We start from the raw sequence: 20884 nt of genomic DNA, 5'->3' as shown, positions 1-20884 counted from the left end.
GAACTTTGTTTTGCTGGTCATTGCACTAAACGGTATTGTGTATTTAAACCTGAGGTTTTACTAAACAAAACAATGACACATGAAATTGTAAATTATCTCGCTGCTCACTGCACTGAATAGTATTGTGTATATGAACCTGGGGTTATAGAAACAAAAAGCAAAACAATTGTTTGAAATGTATCTTGCTGGTCACTGCATGGAACAGTATTGTGTGTGTGTGTGAACCTTGGCCTTTACTAAACAACAAGACAAAAGAAAACAAAACGAGAAATTGGTGATTAGTATTTAATCTGGCTGGTCACTGCACGTAATAGTATTGTGGGGGTTGTAGGTTTGTATAGGCCCGCTCGCACCCGTCTGACGTCTGCATCACACCTCCACCTGCAGACTCGCCCATTGTGTCTCTCTCTTTCTCTCTTCTGTAACTGTCTGACACATTATCACACACACCTTCTTAATTCGGGGGATTGGTAACTGTGAATGCACACACAAAACGCATTTTGGTTTTAGGCCAACCTTGATGAAAGGTTTTGATCCACTTCAAAAGGGCGTTGTCACTGCATATTCTATAACTTCTTGCCTCTCTCTGACACCTGTCAGATTTTCACAAGCAATCTGCGAGAGAGCACACTAAATACATTTTTCTCAGCACTGGAGTTATACGCTAAATCCTGATAGTCCTATTGGTGAGTAAAGATACAATCAAACACTTTCCATTTGTTTTCATCTTAGAATAAATGGATGCTATTGTCAGCTTATGAACAAAGTATGATTCATTTTTGTGAAGGAGCATGCAAATGCTGTCTGAACAGATATCAGTATCAGTCACAGTGACTCAGTGCTGAGTGAGTTTGATAACTTTCCGAGAAAGATGCTGATTCTGTGTTTGTGATTGGGACCATTTGTGACAATTGAAAACCTCAATTTAGCCTTTTTTCTAAAATAATATAAACATCATAATTAAGAAATAGCTAATTTAACATAATTCAGGGTTTCAAATGCATTTATGTTTTAAATGATTTAGAAGTGCATTTGTATTAACAAACAGTTGTAACTGGATAAATGAACCACACTTAAATAAAAAGGGTTAAAACTGCAACTTACTGTTTTAAACTGCAACTTATTGAGTTTATTGGCTATGTTGTAGGCTGCATTTGAAATCTAGTCAAACTGAGTTTATTTGGCATTGGTAAAATACAGCTGGAAAGTATCCGTATCAGTTTTCATCAGATATTGTTATTAGTGTTTGTGTATTATAGAAAGCAAACCATGCATGAGTTTTTTAGATAAAGGTGAAACTCGATCGCTAGGCGACGATATGATACAACAACAACAACACGTCACCTGCATGTCGGAGCACATTCTTTGAGAATTTGATGACAAGATGTCTCTCGGAATGAATGAAAGACCCATCCTACTGTATATTCACCAAGCGTCTTATATTATTTGGTTAGATCGCGTAACCATGGAGTAAATAAAAGGCTATTGTCAGGTCCTGAAAAATAGTTATTAGCTAAATTACGTTCTTTAATTAAACTTATGTAGCTTATATATATGATTTATAAATGTGTTTTTTTCTTGGTATACTGTAGCTATAATAAATACTGGTAACACATTATTTTAAGGTGTCCTTGTTGCATGTTACACATAGTAACAATAAATTAAATAAAAAAGCCAAACCCTAATCCTAACCCTAAACATATAGTTAAATAATAGCCTATTACTCAGTACTTAAATGTATAACTATACTGTAACAAGGACACCTTAAAATAAAGTGTAACCTAAATAATTTATATATTAGTGTTTGTTCTATCTATAAGCCCATTACGTTGATAATAATAATAATAATAAACAGGTTACACTTTATTTTACAGGATATTTTTACATTTAAGGACTGAGTAATATTAATTAAGTTTAGTTTAGGTTAGGGTTACTGCATGTAATTATACATAATTTACTGTTATTACTTTAGTAACTAGGCTGCATGTAACGTGTGTAACGAAACTCTTTTGGTTCCCAAAAAAATCTTTCAGTTAAAAGTTCTAAAGAACCCTTTCTGCATTTGAAACGTTCCAAGGTTCTTTATAGAACCATTGATGCCAATAAAGAACGTTTATTTTTAAGAGTGTAACTCTGAAAAACAACGTCCAGGTGCATCACAGAGACTATCTATCTATCTATCTATCTATCTATCTATCTATCTATCTACACATTCATTTGGGGAAAAATTAAGAAAATGTAACTTGGACATAAATTTCCATTTATTTGCTCAAAACACACATTTACACAGAAATAATAATGAAAAGAGCATGCTTTGCGCGTTCTTGAGTTTACCTGGATGAGGTAACCGATGACGATCCCCTAAAAGCCCCGCCCACTTTACCTCCCACCTGCGAAAAAGCCGCAGAGTTTCAGAGCAGCCGTCAGTAGCGCGTCGCCTCACAGCTTCAGCATCAGCGCAGAGAAACACAAGACGCCTTTATTGTTTCGCACCGCGGGGATCTACCTTCTCCCACTCTCGGGTGGAACTATAACTTTTTAATCTCGGTTCAACTCGGTCCAGTCGTCGGTTCGCCATGACTGTCCGTGTGACCTCGGATAACGTCTTTATGTCGGCGCTGCAGCCCAACTTGACCGTCAGCACTTACGCGGTCCCCTCCGAGACCGAGCTCTCTCACGATGGGTCCCACGCCAAGGAGGAGGCGAGGTTCAAACGCGTAAACCAGCAGGTGTCAATGAGACTGGCGGAGAAATCCACGCTTCCGCGCCAGAACGGCTCGTCGTCACAATACGCAGCCTCAGGTGTGTGACTGTGTTCTCATTGTAATGCATCTACAATAACACAACAGCCTTTGAATTATTAATCTACTCATCACTTTACATAAAAGCCTTTGCGCGGTGCTTTTATACAGTATGTGGTTTCATTTAGAGTTGAATTACAGCTTCATTAACTTTTGGGAACGTTATTATTTGTTAGATATCAATAGAAGAATCAATATTATTAAATTCACACGCACAGGCTGTGCTGTGCTGTTTACAGGCAAGTATGCAAAACAATAAATAGTTATGAGAAAAAAGTGTCTGGAGCAAAATTGTGGTCACATGGTTTCTGCTATTTGGATATACAGTAATACTAAATATCCCACATGTCATTTGTATATAATGTATCTCTCTCTCTCTTTTATTTATTATTATTATATATATTTTTGTAGTGTGACTTGACCTGAACTAGTTTGCATTTACCTTTGTTTTCGGGCGATAACAAAAAATAATGTCATTGATGGTAGTCAGTTCAAATCAAGGGTGGTAGATTTAGTTTTCAACATTGTTTTTAAACATTAGTGGTCATTTATATTAAGAATTAAAATAGGATGTGAAAGTTTTGAATTCATGATTATTCTGTATTAGCATAGAAAGTGGCACTGGCCGAACAGACAATGCAACTTCTGGTTTGTGTTAATGATTCACAGGAGTTGAGCAAGGTTCAAGTGTAATCTCTATTCCTGTTACACGACTAAGAGAGAGTGAAAGTTTCAAAGCTCTACTTAGAAAAACCCAACCCACTCTAGACAAAAAAAGTGCTTAGCATTGCACAAAAGAAAGGTAATTTGGATCCGTCAATCATAATGGCTTAAATATCAATTGGTGTGACAGAAAAGCTGAAGAATAATCCAAACTATTTGTTTTAATGCACAACCTTATAGTCAGCAGCTGCACAAGGTTTAGTTTTTAAAGTCAACTGAAACTTGCAGCACTGTACGACTGGAAAGCACATTATATATTAGTGTGCACTTGAAAGTACTCAAAGCCTCTACATGTTCAAGAATTTGTGGTTGATTTGAGTGGTTAAGACCAGAAGTGGCTGAATTCCTGGCTTTATGAGTGTCTACCATAGCTATTTCCAGGGTTTTAACCTCTGGTGCTTAGTGGGTACGTTAACCGGACCCCGGTTTATGAGGTGTACCTGCGTTTGACAGGTTAGAACAGCCTTGTGTCTTCCTGTTACTGACCCAAGGCTTTCAGGAGGAGATGCATACCATGTCTTGAAACTGAAAACTAGATTTGACATTAATGAATTACCAAGCATTTGTCATGAGCTTAATAGAGCTGCTCAAATGGATTGTTTTAAAACAAAACTGCATTTGAACACTCAAAATGTTAGTTCTAACTAGTTCTTTGTGTTTAATTCTAATAATTTGAAGCAATGCACTAGGGCAGGGTGAGGCAGAGTGAAGGGTGTGTGTTTTTTGGGTAGGGACTTTGGGAGTGTCCCAGTCATCAGACCGGTTCTGTCTTTTCTGCTGGCTGTTGTCTACAACTCACTCTGCACTTATTCACTTATGAAACGCTTATACCACTCCCTAATTCACACACACACACACACACACACACACACACACACACACAGACACACACACACACATTCACATACTCAAGTGCATGTACTTGCATGCCCGTAGATACATAAGTCTTTGATGAAACCAACATGGATATCTTAACTCCATCTGCTGCTGAGCCAGAAAAAAAAAACGCTGCAAAATTGCGGTAAACTGGCACTGCAGTAATTCATGTAACTCTACGAGTTTGCTTTATACTTGCCGTGCCATCAAAGACACATGCCGAGCATACTGACTTAGCTGTAAAGTTACAGACTTGATGACGTTATGGGACAGTAAATCTTCAGTTTTACATCTGTATCTTATTTCCCACTGCGAACAATATAATTTGTAATGCCATCCATTCAGCGACTTGATTACATTCAAACAAGGCATAAAAACTTGCATACAATAGTGTCATAAACCTGGCTACAAGGAAGCAAACAAACTAACATGCAAGTTCACAAATATAAACTTAAATGTCTTATTATATACACATACATAAGTATCACAAAGATGAAACAAAACAAAGTTGTTAAATTTGAGCAGACATGTTTACATCAAACTCATACATACAAAGCTGTTATAAACATGACTAAAGTGAAATAAAAACATTTAAATGTTTAAAACAAACAAAAATGCATGTCTGTGTAAAAACTTGTCACATGGCTAAACAGAAACAAAACAGCATCTTTAATGTTTTTAAACATTTAAAATAACAAACATGCAAGTTTACATACAAACTTGTGTACAAAGGTATCATAAATGACCTCAGTAAAACAAAACAAAGAACAAACGTGGATTTTACATAAAAAAAAAACATATAAAGCTGTAGTAAATACGATTAAAGTGAAACGAAACAAAACATTTTTTGTTTAGTAGTTCCATCAGAGAACAAACAAGTATGTTTGAATACAAACTTGTGTAACAAATATATCATAAACATGGCTAAAGGGAAACAAAACCGCACATTCAATGTGTTTTTTAATGTTAAATTGTTCAATAAAAGGACAAACATGCATATTTGCATACAAACTGCACAAAGGTATCATAAACATGGCTAAAATAAAACAAATCAACAGAGTTATGTTTAATTACTGCATAGCATGAACAGTATGTTTACAATACGCAGTGCTTACAATCATTTTTCCGTTTATGGTTGTATAGACAGTTAATAATTTTGTTAAAACAAAATAATTTCTTTGGTTTAATCTAGCTTTGTTCTTTACTGTTATCTGATTGGCCATATTCTTTTGGAGAAAATGTATTTGAACTGATGAAAATCAGTGCAAGAATTGCTAATCAAAGGATCTGTGATTTAGTAACTAGTTATCAGTTACCATCTGAACCAAATGGAGCAATTTAGAACTGAGTTGACATCTTAGGCCTTATTTTCTTGATTAAAATACATTGTAGCTGAGCTGTTAGGTGTGTCAGTCATGTTCAGAAACGTAGAATGTGATGGCACATCGAGAATGTTCACGGGAAGTATTATTCATGCCGTAAAAACTAGTACATGTTATATGTTACTAGTCCAAGAGAAAAGTTTAAATGTGCATTTATATTAATTCTCTGTATTTTTCTTCTCTTAGAGTCTGGGAATTACTCAACAATGACTAAAAATTCAACAGGCCAGAATTTCACTCCAGATTTCAGCTCTAAATCCTTTGTCTATAGCTCTGGCAGACCAATGACAGTAAGATTCTTTCCATTTCTTTATATATATTTTTCAGTAGTTTCCCTGTTTGAAAGACATAGCACTTATTGAGCCAAGTTAAAGAAGCCTTTTGTGTGTGTGACTGTATGGATGTGTATCTTGTCCAAATATTGAAAATGAGTAATGGGGATTGTGTTAGTTACATGTGATATTTCACAGGTTAGCTCTAACCATCAACCACGTATGAAAAATCACAAGTTTAGAAATCTCTAAGCATCACTTTGTTATATTCCTATTCAGTGATGCTATGTTAGAAGTAGAGTTGTCGATTTAATGTATTAAAAATGCATGAAATGAATGCGTTAAAATTAGTAAATTAATGCAAAAAAGGCATAAATGAATGCAAAAAATTTAATTATGAAAAAAACTATAAAAAAAATTATGCAATTAAACTTCCCCATTGCATATGTTATTTCTCTAATTAAGACTTGAAATAACGCCCAAATTGTTTAGCATTTATCTGAATTATCTAAATTTTGTGGCCTTACTCTGGAAATATTGACATGGCTATTATCAATTATACTGATTCGTTAATTCACACGTGCAATTTGATAACATTTTTAATCAATTGATAGCTATAGTTTATAGCAGCGTTCCTCAAATCTTTCCCTGGAGGGCCAATCTGCTGCAGTTTAGCTCCAACCCTGATCAAACTCACCCACCTGTGATTTTCTAATGATCTTGAAGACTCTGATTAGCATACTCAGGTGTGTTTGATTAGGGTTAGAGCTCTGCAGGAGTGGGCCAGATTTGAGGATGCCAGGTTTATAGGGTTCTACTTTTTCAATTTCTCTTTTCTTCTACACATTTAATATCGCTTTTCTTCAATGTCTTTTTTCTTCTAGGCCCAGCGTCCATCCCAGTACTCTAGTGGTTACTCATCCCGCTCTGCCATTGATTTCAGCCCAAGAAACAAAATCAGTTACACAGGAGGTGGTGGTGGTGGAGGCGGGGCGTATTACCAAGAAGATGTTGTAGGTGGCGGTTACCAGGGTGGTGGTTTCCAGGGTGGTGGTTACCAAAGTGGCAGGGGTCAAGTGCAACAGCAGCAGGTCAGCGCAATGACTCGATCCTTCAGCCGAATGGGGGGCGACCCAGAGACCCAGTCCACACATTCCATGCGAGTGGCGTCCATGCCTCGCCAGGTGGTTTCTTCATGGGTGGCGCAGGACGACAGCGACGGCAGCCTGGTTTCAGAACGAGATGCCACATACACGCAACAGGCCTCCTTGCAGAGGATGAGCAACGGCTTTGCTGCCAACACCTACCCACGCCAGTCCATGTATTCGATCTCTAGGGTGAATGGATCCGAGAGCGGACAGCAGCAGGTCAGTTCAATGACGCTGCCGGCCATGAAACGCTCCCTCAGCGGGTCGCTGGCCACTGGTGGCGGAGGAGGCGGCATGGAGCAGGAGGTGTACGTTAGACACCAGTCCTTCAAAGGCCCCGCCCACCGCACCATCAGCCGAATCAACAACCGCCAAACGAGTCGCGCATCCAACGTGTCGTCAGGCATGTATGGAACTACTGGATTCAGCGGCTCCCTTAGCAACACGGCCATGATGCAGCAGGGACGGCTGTCGCGCGCCGGATCCGTCAGGAGCGTGCATAGTGTCGGGAGAGGCAAGGATGTGTTTGACGGCATGGATATGATGGGCAGCATGGGCAACCTGAACGAGTAAGAACACATGTGCTTTCGGTGTGTCAAAATACTGAGTGCAATGCATCCCAAATGAGTCAAGGCGAGGTAGACAGTAGGGCAGTCACAATAAATCAATACATCGCAATTCACAATTCTCTCTTGAATCAATTCTGAGCTTAGTTTTTAACAGCAGATGGCAATGGCAAAATAAACAGCAGATTATTTTGGGTTCAAGTGTGTGTAACGAACTAGAAGCAAGCAGAGTACACGATGAAAGTAGATCTGAATTTTGAGCTGATTGTAAGAATGGGGAGGAATTTATGTGGGCAAAATGATTGGAAAAGTCCAGCATGTATCACCAAGGAGAAGTCGATTAATCGATTAACTACATCGAGTTGTGACATTTTGGTTTAAAATGGCAGTATTTAAGAAATGGAACATATGCATGGATGAATCGGTCACAATAAGATCAAAAACATTTAGAAAGTAGATTAATTTACATTTCATGGTGACTTTAAGGGTGTTGTTAGACAAAGCGGAAACTTGTCAAAATTGAGAGAGAAACTTGCCAAATTAAATCTGAGATGTTGAACTGAAGCGCAGTCACGTGTGCTTTTATATTGGCTATTTTACAGTGCTGTTGATTGTGACTCATCCAATCATAATTCAGCATTGGGTTTTTTTTTGTTTGGAGTTTTTTTTCACTGGTGTTTTTTTCTTTTGTGCTCATACCAGACTTTCATTCATTCATTATGAACAATCTTATCTTTTGGTTTGGTTTCAAATTGGCACATTAAATATATTACAACTATTTTATTATGCACAATATAAGATTTTGGTCATTTTACATGGAATGCTAACTAAGGATGTCTGTTATCAAAACATCTTGCTTGAATGACTTTCAAGACATTTTTATTAAGACTTTCAAACACAAAAGTAGTATGCTAGCACCATTAGCATAAAACACCACTCAAAGGTATGCCTAATTGCTTGAAATGCACAAATAACGTGTTTAGCCACAAATTACATGTTACTTACCAAATGCTTCCTTATTACTGTCGGTCAAAAATTCCTTGAATTATGTACCATAGCTATATGAGACATACTATGTTTTACCACAAACACTGCATATTACTGACTGCAAATTAGTCTGTTAGCTGTTTTCGTTAAAAATACTGTTTGGTGTGTAGGTATGGATAACACTGATTACACACAGGGAGTGCAGGTCTGACCTTTGTAGCATAAAATTATTCATACTGTGCTTTAACAGCCTGTCGGTACACCCATACTTAGCTTATCTGTCCTTGTTCCACTAACTCTGTGTGTGTGTGCGCATGTGTAAATGTGTTTGATGTTGCCCAGCCCTACCTATATGTGTGTAAAAAGTGAAGAGTGAGTCTGTTGCGCAGGCACACCCAAACCAGTCCAGCCACCTCACACTTCATACACTGGGAAAGAGACACACTTCCTAGCACTCCAGCGACATGCACCAGCACACACACACACACACACAGGAAGGAATGTCCTGTTGAGCAAAAGTTTCTTCAAATAATGCTGACTCTTAAAATGGAAGTAGTACTAGTTAAGAAATTAAGTTAAGCTAATATATGAATTATTTGCTAAAGAGACAACCATTTTTTAAGCTCCACTTTAGGTATACGCCGAAAATTAATTTGTGTTAAAAAATATTTGGGGTATTTTAATATTAGAGAATTAAGAAATTATGGGTAGGAAAGTTGGGAACAGGGTTGACAAACTGCGCAGGCCAGATCCATTTCCTACATGAGCTCCAGAGCTCAATGTCTGAAATTCACATGCTATGACTACGACTCAAGAATATTACCAATGAATATTATCTTTACAGGACAATGTCAACAATTAAAGTGTTAATTTTTACTACCACTACTAAATAACATTTCAAATTTTTTTGTACTTTCCTGCATACAGAATTAAATTCAACGAGCATTGGTAAATCTCACCTTAAGACCATGTGCTACATTCACATTTACATTTAGTCATTTGGCCGACGCTTTTATCCAAAGCGACTTACAATTGGGGAATACAAAATGCGATTAATCTTGAAGAGGCAATCAGACAGAGGAAGTGCTCGTAACACCAAGTCTCAGTCATTGTTCAAATAAGTACAAGCTAGTAAGCGGAGAGAAAGATAGAGGGAAAGGTTTTTTTTTTTTTTTGAGTTTAGGATGAAGTCAAGTACTGCCGAAAGAGATGAGTTTTCAGTTGTTGCTTGAAGATTGCCAGGGATCCGGCGTTCCGGATAGGGGTGGGAAGATTATTCCACCAGCCAGGAACGGGGAACGAGAATGTTCTGGAGAGTGATTTTGAGCCTCTCTGTGATGGTACCACAAGGCGTCCCTCACTAGCAGGTCTCAGACTTCTGGAGGGGATGTAGGTTCGTAATAGTGAGTGGAAGTAGGAGGGTGCTGAGCCTGTGGTCGTTCTGTACGCAAGCATCAGTGTCTTGAACTGGATGCGAGCTGCCACTGGTAGCCAGTGCAAGGAGATGAAGAGAGGTGTAACATGCGCTCTTGTGCTAATATCATATCCCTAATGAGTCAAAGCGAGGAAGAACTTTTTGAATTTGCAATAAAAATGGAAGTAGTGATTTTGCGGATTGTGAAACAATTTGTTGTAAAATAAATAATTGTAGGCCTTAGACTTGTATCTGTCCATCGGTTGTTGAATGGATGGACGTAGATTTGAATTTTTAGTTTATGTGGACAAAATGATCGGTAAAGTTCGGCATATGTCACCAAAGAGAAGTCAATTAATTGGAAGATTGAGTTACAGAAGACCGCATGCAAATAACAAACCTCATTAATTACTGATTTGGAATGCTCTACATAGGAAGCAACAGCTCGAGTCACAAATAGGTTCACAATTAATTCCAATAAAGTTTGATGTTAGCATGTTACTAATTATTTCATATTTTAATTTTTTGTACTTTCCTGCATAGACTCAGCAGTTTGGACATGCCGACTGCCATTGGATATCTTAATGAGCCCGATCAAGATCTTCAAATGTTGGGAGCTGCCTACATTCAGCATGAGTGTTACCATAACAATGATGCAAAGAAACTGGTATGTAGTTGCTATATGTGCAAAGAAACATTTGAGTGAAATGTTTAAATGTGTGTTTTCGATATAAGTAGAGCTTCTCTTGCTTTCAGGTGAACCAGCTGAAGGGCATTCCTCTCCTGGTGAACCTGTTTACCAGCGATAATCAAGAGGTGCAGCGCTACGCCACCGGAGCCTCCAGGAACCTCATCTATGAGAACATTGAGAACAAAGCGGCCCTTATTAAATCCGGCGGGATCCCCAAGCTTGTAGAGGCCCTTAAAGAACCAGACGACGAACTCCGCAAGAACATCACAGGTGGGCATTTTCAGTCACTCTGTTCTAGTTAACTTTACCGCTATTATAATCGCCATTGGGTCACGTGTTTAGGAAACCAACTTTATAACCAGCGTCCTTTAAAATCAATTAGATTTCTTGGGCTGCAAAACAAACACATAACACACTCCTTTATCACATAAGAAGCCTGAAGCTGTGGTCAGGTTGTTGTTGTTGCAAAATACAGTCATTTCAATGTGATCAGAAATTTCGCAAAAGACTGAATGATTTCCCTTCGATTTTACAGGGGGATCAAGTTTATTACTTTCAAACCAAGCTGTCTACTATTGGTCAATCAGTGTGACCAACTTGAAAGCATTGTGAAATCATGGTAGTGAGGTCCTGTGTCCATTTACACTCTTAAAAATAAAGGTGCTTCACAATGCCATAGAATAACTTTTTTTGTCTAAATGATTCCATAAAGAATCTTTAACATCTGAAGAACCTTTCTGATTCACAAAAGGTTCTTTGTAGTGAAAGAAGGTTCTTAAGATTATAAAAAGGTAAGAAAGAGATGGTTCTTTAAATAACCTTTGACTGATTGATTCTTTGTGGAACCAAAAATGGTTCTTCTATGGTATAGAACATTTTAAGCACCTTTATTTTTAAGAGTGTAGGTCATTCAATTTTTTCGTCATCAGGCTAGATGTGTGCATGTGTATGCGTTGCATGCAGGGTGTTGACTGATCTCTCAGTATTGGATCAAGCTACTTTAATTATTGCTCAACGTTGTCTCAACATGTGCAGTGGAATGAGCGGACTCCTGTAGCGAAGGTTAGTGAGTCAGGTTTATGTCGGTCCTTACGGCTCTGTGCATGTCTAGATATGCAGGAGTTCCAATAAAGCAAATAAATCTACCAATGCGTATTCCGCCACTAAAAATTGGGGCATTTAAGAGGATGACATCACAACAAAAGCTAAGGAGGTTGTAAATCTTTTGCAAGTTAGTTTGATTTGTGAAATTGGTTGAAACGGTTGCTGTAGTTATGATTTTCCCCCCACTTTTTCCTCCTCTCGTTTTTTTCCTTATCTTTATTCAAATTCTTATCTATTTCCCACGACACGTTCCCATGCTCTTTTCCTCATTCTCTTTATCTCTTTCTCCCCTTTGCTCTTATTCCCTGTAGGTATTCTGTGGAATCTGTCTTCTAAGGATAACCTGAAAGAAAGCCTGGCAAAAGAAACTCTTCCCGAATTGACAGAGAAGATTTTGATTCCCCTCTCTGGCTGCGGGGACCGAGAAATTATTGAGCTGAAGACCTCAGAGGCCGACATCTTCTTCAACACTACCGGCTGTCTCAGGTACACACACACACACAGACTGTTTTGAGTTCCCCTTTACTTGTTCCTGTTCCTGTAGGAACTTAGTCGGACTTCACAGAATGAAAATCCCCTCTAGCCACATCTCTGCTAGGAAACCTGAGAACGAGAATGTTGAGAGTCATGTTTCAACCCAAACTATATTTTAGTAAATTATAATTTTTAGAAAATTATAAAAATATATTAATTCTATTTTGGGGAGGGTTATTTTTGGAGAAATTATATTTAAAAAATCTATTTTAGGACTATTAGTTTTAGAAAATTATAGAAAAAGACATCTATTTTTAGGATAGCTATGTTTAGAAACTGATAGGACTGATATTTTTTTAAATTAAGCCTGTTTTAGGACTGTTCATTTTAGAAAATAATAGAAAATAATTATATTTTAGGACTATTATTTTTAGTTAACTATAGAAAATAAATTATATTTTAGGTCTGTTATTTTTCGAAAATTATAGAACATGATGCCTATTTTTAGGACGGTTGTTTTTAGAAAATCATAGAAAATTAATTCCATTTTTAGGACTATTAGTTTTAGAAAATTATAGAAAATTAATTATATTTTTAGGACTGTTTTAAGATAATTATACATATTTTATAACTGTTAGTTTTAGAAAAAGCATAAAAATTAATTTTAGGATTGTTGTTTTTAAAAATTGTGGAAAACTAATTCTATTTTTAGATCTACTATTTTTAGAAAATTATAGAAAATTAGAACGTTTTCAAGAAATTATAGAAAATCAGGATTATTTTAGGACTATTAGGCCTGTTATTTATTTATTTCATTGTGACTTTATTTTTGAAAATACTTTATTTTATGAAAATATATTTTAGAGGTTAAAGAAAATGTAATGAGATTGAGAGAATCATTGTATCTTAAAAATAATTTTTTGAAACTAAAATATATATATTTTAATAAAATGTATTTATATAATATACTTTTTTCTCTAGTGAAACCAGGTCTTTGTGAGATTAAACTTTTTATATATCTTTCTGTTTTCTTGTATAGGAACTTGAGCTCGTTGAACGAGAAGACCAGAAAGCAGATGAGAGAGACCCCTGGCCTTATAAATGCTCTAGTTTGCTATATTCAGAAATGCTTGCTGGACACTACAGTGGAGGAGAAGGTAATTGTGTAACACCCTCTTTTTTATATTCTGCCTCTGTTGTTCCCTCCGCCTACGAGGTGTGTGTTCACATGGCCGTTCATGAGTGTGCTCCTCTCTCAGGGTGTGGAGAACGCAGTGTGTGTGTTGAGAAATCTGTCCTTTCAGCTGTACACTGAGATACCCCCATCATCACTTCTGCGGCTGGAGGGTCCGAGACGAGGTCAGAGCTCCTCAAAAGGAGAAGCTATCGGCTGCTTCACCCCTAATAGCAAGAAGGCCAAAGGCGTAAGAAGCTGCTTTCAAAATCCTATTACAGTTTTCATTTTCAAACTTCAGCTTCATCTCATATTGTGTCTTTTCTTGCAGAGACAAAATCAGGACGTCCCCACATTTACAGAAGTGTCACGGGAGCCCAAAGACATCGAGTGGCTCTGGCACCCTAAGATATTGGAGCTGTATAACCAGTTGCTGCTGCGCTGCGAGATCAACTCCACAACGCGAGAGGCCGCGGCCGGAGCCCTGCAGAACATCACAGCTGGAGACAAGAGGGTAAGAGATTCATCTCACATTAGCCATGTGTCCACCAAAGCATTTCTAGCCAGTAGAAAATGCCTAGCTGTGAGTCCTCACCTCCTCTACTGTGACTGGACAGCTGACTGAAAAGTAACAGTGTTGAGTGCTCTTTTACCCAAAGTTGAACATTTTTCAACTCTGAGAAAAAAAAAATCCAGAGCGCTCAGCATAAAAAAGATGGTCAACACCTTGTCACGCTGCTGGCATTTTAAAATGTCACTCCCATTGAATCTGAATCAGAATGAGCTTTATTGGCCAAGTATGTTTACACATACAAGGAATTTGTTATAGTGACAGAAGCTCCACAGTGCAACAGAAAGACAGTAACAGGACAGGACACAGATAATAAAGAATAATATACAAATATCCAAATAGGCAATGTACAAAAACAGCAAAAACACAATATATAATATAGACAATAATGTATGTACAGGTCTGATATGTGCGAATTTGAAATGAGAAAAAATAAAAATAAGTGTGGTGAATAAATAATGTATAATAGTTGTGTGTTCCGCGTTTATTGTCAAGAATTGAAAACTATTTAAAAAATAAAGCTCTGACAACAACTCTGAAAACCCCAGCAACTGTCAAGGAACCACCCCAAAATACCTTTGCAACTTCACAGAAATGCTTTTTTTCCACCCAGAACAGCCTAGCAAAAATTCACAACACTTTAGCCTAGCTAGCTAATACTTAGAGCATATTAGCTACTGCCTAGCAAAACAACCTAGCAAACACCTTAGTTCTAGAAATGCCCTTGAAAAATCCCAAATCGCATGCTTATGCACTAATCTATGTTTTGTAGTATAAATAGAGCAAATAGTGCATTCACACTAAAAATTCGGAAAGAAAAGTACACTCTAAATACCTGGATGATGCACTTAAAAAAAAGTGTGGAATTTCATAAACTTAACTGTTGCAGCTTTAATTACGTCGCGGAGGGGGAGGGGCTATCAGACTGATTATGAATGACAAAATAACCTTATAAAATTCACACACTACTAAACGGTTGGGTACATAGTGCATAGAGTGCATAGTGTATAGTGCATGATTTGGGACACAACTCTAGAATAGTTACCACCTAGAAACCACTCAGAACTCCTTAGCGATACCACAGTAATCACACACAAAACCTTAGTAACCACCTAGTAATCACATAAGCAACTGCAGATAGCTAGTTATTAAGCAGTTATTTTAACAAAACTTCTCTTATGTTTCAGTGGCCATCCATCTTGAGTCATGTGGCGTTGGAGCAGAGTAAGATGTTGCCTGTCATTCTGGATCGCCTCAGGACCAACAACGATCTCGAGCTGCGTTCTCTCACTGGCTTCTTCAGAAACCTCTCCCGGCACGCCAAGGACAAGAACGACATGGGTGAGGTTTCCTTCCATAGCTACAGAACTTCAGTCCATCGCATCTCTCTGGCCTTAGAGAAGCTCATTGTTCTGTGTCTTTCGTTTTAGCCACAAAGGTGGTAGGTCCCTTGCTTGACAAACTGCCCATCGATGGCCACCAGAAGGAACCGTCCAGTGAGGTGATGGTGAACATCTGTGGAGCCCTCAACAACCTGGTGACCAGCAGCATGGTGGCTGCACAAGAACTCGCCCAATTTGATGGTCTTCCCAAGCTGATAGGCATCAAGATGTCTCATGACAACAGGTAAAACTGAAAGTCATCTGCATTTACAACAAAAAATGAACACAAAGTTATATTCCTTCCAAACTAATGTTGCATTTTCAATTTTAGCCCTGGTAAACTGACAGCAGCTAAAGCAGCGGCAACAGTGCTGAGCAACATGTTCCAGTACAAGAAACTACACAAAGATTACAGAAACGTAAGTATTAGGACCATATAAATAGGGTTGCCCGGTCTACGTAACAAAACCAACCCAATCGCTGCCAAAACTAGCCCAATCACGTTCCAGGGGAAAGTCAAGTCGTGACGTATTGTCAAGTATGGTTACCCATACTCGAAATTGGTGCTCTGCGTTTAACCCATCCAAGTGCACACACACAGCAGTGAGTAGTGAACAAATGCACACACACACACACACACACCGTGAACACACACCCGGAGCAGTGGGCAGCCATGCTGCAGCTCAAGGGCACCTCAGTCGTGGTATTGAGGGTGGAGAGAGCGCTGGATATTCCCTCCCCCCACCTACAATTCCTGCCAGCCGGGGGCTCGAACTCGCAACCTTTCGATTACGAGTCCGACTCTCTAACCATTAGGCCACGACTTCCCCTAAAGTGGCTATAAAACAAATTACTCCAAAATCACGTTATGGGGGGTGGGGTTGGGGGGGTTTGCTTCAACCTGCAGACTAAAAAAACAGCTTGCAGCAGCAAAAAAGTAGCCCAATTCCATGGGAAATCTGCAGACTTGGCAACACTGCTGAAAACTTTCCTTCTTGCCAAATTCATCCACGCCAGTAGGTGTCAGTTTAATCTCCAAAACCACGGTTGTATTATCAAGCAAAATATTAAGTATTAAACTTTTCAGCAAAACTGTTTATGCTACAGACATGAATGAAAAGCATTTTGTCAAATCATGCCCTATTCTCAAAGATCGAATCTTATAATTTTCATAAATTTGCAAAAATATCATTGATTTACATTGAAAGAGAAACAGAGCCATATGTGTAGACTAGAACAGTGTAGAAACATTAGGGTGGATGCTTGTGATTTGGGACAGTCAGCAACCACATAACAAAGCACCCAGAACACCTTAGCGATAACACAGCAACACTTTGGCAACCGTCCAAAACACCACTCATTAAGGCGACTTTTTCATAGCAAGCATCACTCACATTTACTTTAAAGTATTTTTAAACATTCTTCCTTAGTAAAACTTTAATGGCAATTCTGTTTTAAAATAGACATGAGACTTACATATTCTGCACAGAGCGAGTCGTCCCCTACTGGTGGCCACCATTTTGAGATCACTCAATCAACTAAATACAAGTCACTTTATTTACCAAGAGATCGTTTTCAATTACAGATGACAAATATGCTACAAAAAGCATTTGTACTTGAAAACGTATCCTTTTGTGTAATTCATCCACACCAGTAGGTGCCAGTGTTTTCTTTGAAAATGCACCAGTAGTCTTGGACTTTACACTAAGTATTTAATTTTAGTGCATAGCTGTTCCCACACCGTTTGTGCTACCGGCACGAAAGAATTCAAATCACACAGTTTGGCAAACCCATGCACTTTTATAAATGACCAAACTTCAAAAATAAGTGAAACTTGCATAAAAAGAGTGACTCGAGACATGAGAGTGGATACTTGTGATTCGGGTCAGTCAGCAACCACTCAGAACATCCTAGAAACCAAATAGCAACGCTCTACCAACCATATAGCAACAATGCCTGGAGTGACTCATCACATTTACTTCATAAATCTTCGTAAAAATCTAATTTTTTACCATTTTGTCTTTATTTTTATTCAACTTAGATCCCCACCCCCCCTCAGAATGTGTCTCTTTGTGTTGTGTCCTACTGTCCTTACAAACTAGTACAGTTGCACATCACGGTTACTGTCAATCCGCCCTGCCCTCTAGACATTTTCCAGTTATTTGAAGACTGTTTAAAAGCTCACACAAACATGCGAATGAACACATATCATACTGGATTATCAGATGGGAAATAACACGCTCATATTTGAGTTGCTTATTACCAAAACACACAAACATACACAGTTAAAGCTTGTTGATATGGAAGGTAGATGTTCAGCCACACCTTGTGATGTGGATTTCAGGTGATTTCCACGTGAGCATGTCCTAACACACCTTACAACGCCACTGGTGAAAAAAAAACAACAAAAAAAACGTGTTCTGTCTTCCACTTCAAATCTGGGATGCTAGCCAGTGTGCTACCTGGAACAACTATGTGCCAGTAAGAGTAAACGCGTCACTCACTCGTGGTGTTTTTTGTTTTGTGTTTTACAGAAAGGGTTCCAGAGAGAAGACTTTTCAGACACAGGCTTCTGAGTGGATTATATTGTCAAACAAGAATATGTTTAAGAAGGACAATGGATAAAGAAAACACAACCAGAACACCAGCAAAATTAATATTCTGAAAAGTGGATAACACACACAAGACTTATTGCTACTGTATAGGATGAACACTTCCTATTTAGCCTCGTATTTTTGTTATTTTTCCCCAAAAAATCCTCAGGGATTTATTGCAATGTCTTTTTTATACTGGCTGTTGCCTGTATTTTTTCTATTAACATACAGAAACATAGACTATCCATGATATAATAATTATATCATGGGAATTCAATCTATCTTTTAAACACAGTTGCATTTTTTTTTTAGATATTTGTAGAAAAAATGTCTGTATTGTGATGGTAGGGAAGACATTTTAGCTGGAAAATTGTAATTGTGAGGGTATAGATCAGGGTTCCTCAGATCTTTCCCTGGAGGGCCAATCTGCTGCGGAGTTATCTCCTGATCAAACTCACCTACCTGTGATTTTCTAATGATCTCGAAGACTCTGATTAGCAGCTCAGGTGTGTTTGATTAGGGTTAGAGCTCTGCAGGAGTGGGCCAGATTTGAGGATCCCTGTTATAGATGATATAAGAAGATTGTAATATGTTTTATAATACACATAAATGCTGTAAACACAGGCCGGACAGCTTTGGGCTGTTAATCAGCCTTCTTGTCATAACAGAATTGCTTATCTGATTTAAAATCTAATGGGTTTTCTTATTTTTTGGTGTTTTACTGTACAGATAGTGTGTCATTATTTAGTGTACAAATAATAACTGTAATCATATGAGGAGGACGCATGGTAAAATACCATCTGAATGTTGCATTTAAACCCACTGACTAAATTAAGTATATTTTTTACAAAGAAACATCGCTGTATGCCAAATACATATGAATCATTTCTGTTCACTTACGAATTTTTCTATTTTTCGTAATTGTATATGGTGCAATATGTGCATTAATTTGATATTAAGCGATTCTACTTACATGTAGTGTTCTTTTTTATGTATAAACTTTTTATTATGTTGAATGTTTGGGTTGGGTTGGTAGCCTTCCAAAATCTATTTAATCTGGTGTGTATGAAATACACTGTTATGAGTGATTTGCAGTCTTTAAATATCTGAGACATGCTTTACTGGATGGAGACTTGATTCTGCAGAGAGGTCTTGAACTTTTGACCTTTAAGAATGCATGGAATGTTCTCTTCTCAAAGTCTTTGATGATTGAATGTCTAGTATATTTTGTAATTCATCATAATTTCATTGTAACATGCATGTGAGTGAGTGTCATAGATCTATGTTCATATAAAAAAAAACAATAAAAAGGAAATAGAGTTTGTGTTTTTGTCAAACTAATTTTTTTCAGAAAACAAATCTTGTATTAGCATCTTTTAAAGAGACAGTACAATAAAAATAGGCTATACTAATTTATGGTGTTTTGTAACAGAAATTCACATTCATGCTGATTTCAGCCCAATTTGTGTTTGTCATAAGTCAGCAAAAACGGTTAAAATGTCTTTGTCCCACCCTGTCCTTTTCTCTCACGTTTTGCGTCTGTCTCTGTCCTCGTCTAATGTTGGCCCACCCTTATTTACATACTTTCTCTCTGCTTCGATGTGAGCAAACATCTACCACACCCTACTGCAAAACCTGCTGACTTCCTCATGAGCCGCCACATTTATTCTCAAAATCATTGACTGTCCTAAAATGTCTGTATATTCTGAGTAAAAGTATGCATTGATGACATCTGAATCACAACAAAGCCTTCTTTAGAACTGCATGTTTAACATTTTATGAATTCTAACCTCAACGTCAAATAGCTCCCGGCAATTACAAGGGCAGCTATGAGCTATGTACCTCACAGCAAGTTACACGGTACAAAACATCCAGTGTTTACATCACACACAAAACTGATTGTCACAGACTGTTCTTTTGCTAGTGTTGACTGATGCCAGTTTTTGAAGAAAAAGTGAAGGTTTGTCATTAATCTTCCACTTGTTTCATGATATATTGTCACACAGCTGTTTGGTGATTTTATCCATCACAGTCACATTTCTTAATATCTTTTGATAATATATGTAATGGTAATTCTTCATCTGAATGATAAACATTATGGTTTTAGGCTGTTAATGCAAAAGTTACGTTAATAAACGGCTGATGTTATAATGCTGCCTTCTACTGAAGGACTCAATTAATATTTTGTGCTGGCTTATGCTGACACCCAGTGATATGACTGCGGTCAAGCCAGCCTCCACTTTTTTAAAACACGTCATTCTAGCCGCCACGTTATTTGTGATGCGCGTCTATACTAGGCGTTGCGGTAATACCGAGTAAAGACTCCGATCAAAGGAAAAGCGATCTCTCTGGCATTCATTCAGCCAGCTTCTCTGTCAATTAATTAATAAGTAATAATAATAAGTTTAAAAGGGTCTGATATAAATAAATAAATAGACCAATTAATATGAAAAAATTTGTCTGATGAGAAATAACAAAATAAAAGCCTTTTACGACTTGCATTCAACCATTTTTTTATCTGTAAATACACATAGTTATAAAAATAAAAACACATGTCTTCACACAAAACTCCCTGTTTCCACAGACCAGTTTCAATTCAGATTAATAGTCCACTACCCCAGGGTGTCACTCAACCAGATTCAAGGCGATCTGATGTTGCATTACAAAATAAAAGCCCTCTAAAAACTCATATATGACCAGTTTTGTCCTTGATTTTGGATAGCTC

General features: G+C 37.7%; 1 protein-coding gene across 2 annotated transcripts; it reads left to right on the top strand.

Annotated features, from left to right (window-relative positions):
- Nucleotides 1–486: 486 nt before the first annotated feature.
- Nucleotides 487–19498, top strand: LOC306868513 (plakophilin-3-like). Of its 2 annotated transcripts, none has more exons than XM_079414718.1 (13): nt 487–686; nt 5969–6072; nt 6939–7771; nt 10713–10836; nt 10926–11130; nt 12276–12450; nt 13478–13595; nt 13698–13862; nt 13944–14126; nt 15371–15524; nt 15614–15809; nt 15897–15984; nt 18100–19498. In XM_079414718.1, the coding sequence occupies exons 2-13, from the start codon at nt 5989–5991 to the stop codon at nt 18139–18141; spliced, it is 2367 nt and encodes a 788-aa protein (XP_079270844.1). In that variant the 5' UTR covers nt 487–686; nt 5969–5988; the 3' UTR covers nt 18142–19498. The 2 variants fall into 2 exon arrangements, with proteins under 2 accessions (XP_079270844.1, XP_079270843.1); XM_079414717.1 differs by lacking the exon at nt 487–686 and adding an exon at nt 2414–2802.
- Nucleotides 19499–20884: the final 1386 nt, after the last annotated feature.

The sequence above is a fragment of the Barbus barbus genome, assembly GCF_936440315.1.
Source record: "Barbus barbus genome assembly, chromosome: 50".
In the NCBI taxonomy this organism is placed as follows: Eukaryota; Metazoa; Chordata; class Actinopteri; order Cypriniformes; family Cyprinidae; genus Barbus; species Barbus barbus.
The sequence above is the reverse complement of the archived record's forward strand: the minus strand, read 5'-3'. Positions and strand labels throughout refer to the sequence as shown.